Source organism: Trichechus manatus, unplaced genomic scaffold, assembly GCF_000243295.1.
Source record: "Trichechus manatus latirostris isolate Lorelei unplaced genomic scaffold, TriManLat1.0 scaffold00159, whole genome shotgun sequence".
NCBI classification, from domain to species: Eukaryota; Metazoa; Chordata; class Mammalia; order Sirenia; family Trichechidae; genus Trichechus; species Trichechus manatus.
Window position 1 is genome coordinate 6,075,918 of NW_004444095.1, and position 6,000 is coordinate 6,081,917.

Here is a 6,000-nt window from a genome sequence, read left to right on the forward strand (position 1 = left end):
TCAGTCAGACCATTAAATCTAGTCTTTTTACTAGAATTTGAGTTCTGCACCCTACTTTTCTCCTGTAGAGCCATATTTCAATCTCTACACTTTAGCAATATCCCATGAAAAGTCTGTTTCAATTCACACTTAAAATTTATGAAGAAAGCACTATTATGCAGAAGTAAACTAACAGAGGAAACACAAATGTTTATAGGATGCATAATATAAAGGCACCCACTTGTATGTCCATGTCAAATCCAATTTCACGAAGAACATTCACAATAATCAGGCAATTGTGCAGATATTGTTCAGGGCTCTTTGGTTGTGTGTACATATGTACGAAATGAGAATCAATCTGGAAAAAAAGAATAATCAAACCTTTTAGTAATCGAAGAAAAATTTGCTGTTTGTGTGTGTGTTCTTTGTAGTTCAGCAAAACAATCTTTAAATATTAATGTTTGGTAGTATTAGATCATTGCACCCAAAATGCAAGAATAAACAAAAAGGCAATACTAATCATTCAGGTTCAGGTATTAGACTTAATAATATTAAGAAATTTAAAATAAGCAGTTTAAAGAAAATCTACTTCAAATTTTAATTAAAAGTTGTCACAAATAGTAGGAGACTATTCCGTATAAAAGTGGCTCTTACCAAAAACGGGCAATAGGCTGCCATCTGTGTTGCAAAAACAAGGCCATCTAAAAGGTCTTTGTCAAAATTTATTATCCACCTCTCAGGGGGAATAATGCCTGTTCCAAAAAAGAGGGAGGGTAAATGTAATAATATGATTTATTTTTCTAAAAAGATATGGAAATTTGAGCAATAGTCAAAGAGAAACTGTACCTGAGCTTGGAAAACAAAAAGCATATTTGTTTAGAAATGAAAACAAAATTTAAATAGTATAACACCTTAGAAAGGTAATACCATGAAGTTATCTGCAAGGTTTTATAGGTAACTAACTGAGAGCCATCTCCTCTGTTTCTATTTGAAACACTGAAAAGTGCACTCCCATGTGATATAATGGAAGAGACCTTCAATATTTAAAAATGACTCATTGTGTTGAATAGCTTGGAATTAAAATGTTTCATCAATGATCATTAACATTGAAAAGGAGCTCAAAAGACATAGGGTTACTCTAAAATCTTAAGGGACAGTTTCTTTGTTGCAGAAATTTCCCCACATGTAAAATAAGTACGTAGAAGGGTTGGAAATTTATGGCTTATGGAAAACAGGATTATTTGACCTATAAAACACAATATAAGATGGAAGAATAATAAAAGGAATTCTCCATTACAGAAATGATTACTACCTTGAGACTGAAACAAAAAGTGAAAATTTCTGTATTTTTATTGCTGAGTAGTATTGTATTGCATGAATGCCCCACAGAATATTTATCCATTCACTTTTGGTCAATTATAAACAAAGCTGCTATAAAACGTTTGCATACATGTCTTATTATGACTGTTACTTGTAATTTGTCTTGGGTAAATAGCTAGCAATGGGATTGCTGGACCATATATTAACTAAACTGAGCAAGCTTCATCTGCTTATTTGCCATCCATCTATCTTCTTTCGTGAAGTATGTGTTCAGATCTTTACTTTTTAAATTGGGTTGTTTGTATTCTTGTTGAGTTTTGAGAGTTCTTTCTGTATTCTGCATACAAGGAATTTATGGGACATGTGATACGCATGATACATATCTCTCCATTTAATTTAGTTTTTCTTTGTTTTCATCATTTGGTTTGCAATCTTTAGCACATATATCTTGAACATATTTTGTTAGGTTTAGACTTAAGTATTTCATTTTTTGGTGCTATTGTTTAAATGGTAGTTTTTAAATTTTTAATTACTACTGTTTACTGCTAGTATATAGAAGTAGAATTTGTTTTTTGTTTTTGCATACTGATCATATATTCTGCAACCTTGAGAAGCTCATGAACTAGTTCTAGGTTTTCTTTGTAGATTCTTTGGGGTTTTCTACTTGATAATCATGTCCTATTTCAGCCCCTCCCCTAGGGGTAGAAGTGGTTTGTGTACACACACACACACACACACACACACACACGTCATACCAACAAAAGACATAAACCACTCACACTACTGCTAGTGCACGGGATAACGCTTTACTCACAGAAGAGGAGACAGAGCAAAATCAGCTTCAATAGTGGCCACTGGTCTCCCGTGGCCAGCAAGTCACTCCTCACAGCTGGTTCCAGACAATTGCTCTGTGCACGGCTCTTCCTGTGACGCAAACTAAGAGACCCCATTCCCTCCCCTCTGGGAACAGATATAGAAGTACAGTTGGCCAGGTGCCATATGGTGTTTGTACGTGTGAAAAAGACAGAGAAAGTTACTGTGTGCCCAGAACAGACAGCAAGGCTTCTCTGACAAGGAAAAAGAACTGGGAGGGAGAGAACAAATTCCCAGCCTCCTTATCAGAGAATGTTCTGGGCTCAAGGCCTCTGCTTAGGCAGACCTGATGGGAGACATAGAGGCAGACTGTCCTCCCGACAATACTGCTAGTATATAGCAGTAGAATTTGTTTTTGTATACTGATCATATATTCTGCGACGCTGATAAACTCATGTACTAGTTCTAGGCTTTTCAACACTTTAAAGAGGTCTTTTGCAGCAGAGTTGCCCAATGCAATATGTCATTTGATTTCCTGACTGTTGCTTCCATGAGCATTGATTGTGGATCCAAGTAACATGAAATCTTGAAGTCAATCTTTTCTCCATTTATCATGATGCTGCCCATTTAAATTGTCAAATTCACTGTTTAGTATATTTACAGAGTTGTGCAACTATCACCACTATCTAATTTTAGAATATTTTCATCACCACAAAAATAAAACTTATACTCTTTAGTTATCACTCCCAGTTTCTTCCTCCCTGAAGCCCTGGAAAACACTAATCTTTCTGTCACTATGGATTTGTCTATTCTGGACATTTTGTAGAAAAGAAATCATGCAATGTGTGGCCTTTTATGACTGGCTTCTTTTACTTAGCGTAATCTTTCAAGGTTCATCCACGTAGTGGTATGTATCAGTAACATCATTATTTTTATTGCCAAATTAAACTATTCCATTGTACAGATATACCACATTTTGTTTATCCATTCATCAGTTGATGGACATTTGGGATGTTTCCACTTTTTGTCTATTATGAATAATGCTGCTATGAACATCTTTGTATAAGTTTTTGTGTGGATGTACATTTTCAATGATCTAGGATATATACCAATGAGTGAAACTGCTGAGTCATATGGAAAATCTATTTTTAACATTTAGAGGAACTGCCAAATGTTTTCCAAAGTGATTGCACCATTCTACAATTCCAGCAATGCTTGAGGGTTCCAGTTTCTACATATTAATGCCAATGCATGTTATAATCTGTTTTTTTTTTGTTTGTTTATAATTTAATCATCCAAGTCAGTGTGGTTTTGTTTTGCATTTCCCTAATAACTGATTAGGTTGAGCATCTTTTCATGTGCTTATTGGTCATTTGCTTAACTTATTTGTAGAAAAGTCTTTTCAAATTTTTCAATTGGGTTAGTTGATTTTTCTATGGCCACGTTCATCAAAAGGAGCCCTGGTGGTGCAATAGTTAAGCGCTCGGCTGCTAATCAAAAGGTCAGTGTTGGAACCCATCAGCTGCTCTTTAGGAGAAAAGACCTGGAGATCTGCTCTTGTAAAGATTACAGTATAGGAAACCCTATAGGGCAGTTCTTCTCTGTCCTATAGGGTCGCTATGAATCAAAATCTACTCAACAGCACACAACAACAACATGTTCATTTAAAAAAATTTATTCTATTAATATGGTAGATCACATTGATTAATATTTGCATATTTAACGAATCTTGCATTCCTAGGATAAATCTCACTTGGTCATTATGTATAATCCTTTTTATATATTGCTAGATTCTATTAGCTAGTATTTTTTTTAGAATTTTTATACCTATATACATAAAAGATAGCATAGTAAATTTTTGAACTGCATTTTAAAACACTTTTGAAATTCAATATAATATATACTTTAAATCAGAGATCATCTTGTTTCTAAGGTTAATTGAATTATGAAAATATGTGAGACTCTAAATATCTGTAAGATCAACCTCATGATACTGAAGTTACATATATAATACTTGGTAGAATTTCTATATATGTTACAGTATGGTAAGTACGGTATTCTTTTCTGATCCTGAGATTTTTTCCAGTTACAAAATGACTTCTTAGTCATAAGTCTATTACAAAGCTCCCTTTATTTTGTACTTCCAAATTGCTGATTCTCAGTAATAGTATGGCATATTGTCCAGTCCTGAGCCATCCCCATAATCAGTTGCAGATCGGACCATTGTTATCCATAGGGTTTTCACTGGCTGATTTTTGGAAGTAGATTCACAGGTTTCTCTTCTTAGTCCATCTTGGTGGAAGCTCTGCTGAAACCTGTTCAGCATCACAACATCATAACAACACGCAAGCCTCCACTAAGAGATGAGTGGTGCATTGGCCAGGAATTGAACCAGGATCTCCCACAAGGAAGGTGAGAATTCTACCACTGAAGCACCACTACCCTTGATTTTTAGTCATTAAACCAAAAAAGACAAACTTGTTGCCATCGACTTGATTCCAACTCACAGCGATCTTATAGGACAAGGTAGAACTGCCCCATAGGGTCTCCAAGGAGCAGCTGGTGGATTTGAACTGCCAACATTTTTGGTTAGCAGCCGAACACTTAACCACTATGCCACCAGGGTTCCTATTAGTCATTAGGGAAATGCAAATAAAACCAAAGTGAGATACCACTTCATATCCACCAGAATGACTATAATCAAAAGAACAGACAATAACAAGTGTTGACAAAGATGTGTAGACATCGGTATGTTTATACATTGATGGTAGGAATGTAAAATGGTGCAGTCACTTTGGAAAGCAATTTGAAAGTCCCTCAAAATTCAGTTAAACATGCAGTTATCATATGAATTAGCAGTTACACTCGTATGGAATACTAAAGAAAAACGAAAGTATATGTATACAAAACATTTAGATTAATGTTCACAGTAGAATTATCTATAATAGCCAAAAATTGAAAACATTCCAGAGTTCAGCAAAATGGCGCTCTAGGCAGAAGCACCACGCCGTCCCTCCACAGCAAAGATCTGAAAAACTAAGCCGAACACAGAATATAACAATCCTGAAACACTAAAACATCAAATGAAGAGAGAAAGAACTCAGCCAAGCACCAAATGGAGTGAGAAAACTGACAGAGAACGGAGAGCGAGGAGAGATTCATGCAGAGGTTCCCTACAAGCTAACGCAGCGCGGATCCACCATCTTGGACTCCTATCGGAAACCAGCAAACAGGGAGTACGAGAAAGCAGCCTCACGGAGCGTCCAGGGGAGACAAAACAACCGGTAATTTGCGACGTATGCTTTCCCACCCCCCACTCTGCTTCACCCTCACTCGGCCTCCTCTGCTTCCCGCAACCACAATCTCTTGACTGGGAAACACCAGCTGCTTGGATTCCACACACAAGAATGGGCCGACTCTCTGAGTGCCATTTGTTGTCTGCTGGTGTTGCTTTTTTCCGCTTCTTTTGATTTCTTCCTTACATCTCACCACCTCCCCCTCCTTTCACTCAAATACCTGGCTCCGTGCGCCATCTTTGCTTCTTCCTGAGGGGCTCCAGAGCTCCGGTAGTTTGTGATACACGCTTTCCCACTCCCTACACTTCTTCACCCACACTCCGCCACCTCTGCTTCCCGCGGACACAGTCTCTTGTCCTAGAAACCCCGGCTGCTTGGATTCCACCAGCCCACACTAGCTGGCTCTCTGAGTGCCATTTGTTGGCTGCTAGTGTTGCTTTTTTTTCCTACTTCTTTTGATTTCTTCCTTAATTCCTACCACCTCCCCCTCCTTTTGCTCCAACACCTGGAGCCGTGCGCCATCTTTGCTTCTTCCTGAGGGGCTGTGGAGCTCCGTTCGAGTGTGGAGCTGCTTCCCGGTCTGGGCTGCCGC

General features: G+C 37.6%; 1 protein-coding gene across 1 annotated transcript in view; it reads right to left on the bottom strand.

Annotated features, from left to right (window-relative positions):
- Positions 1 to 6,000, bottom strand: part of CFAP47 (cilia and flagella associated protein 47) — a 431,188-nt gene that overhangs the window by 241,942 nt on the left and 183,246 nt on the right. The window contains exons 34-35 of the mRNA XM_023740562.1: positions 634 to 731; positions 221 to 337 (exon numbers count right to left, since the gene is read on the bottom strand). Coding sequence (XP_023596330.1) covers positions 221 to 337; positions 634 to 731 — 215 coding nt within the window. The remainder of the gene's footprint in view (positions 1 to 220; positions 338 to 633; positions 732 to 6,000) is intronic.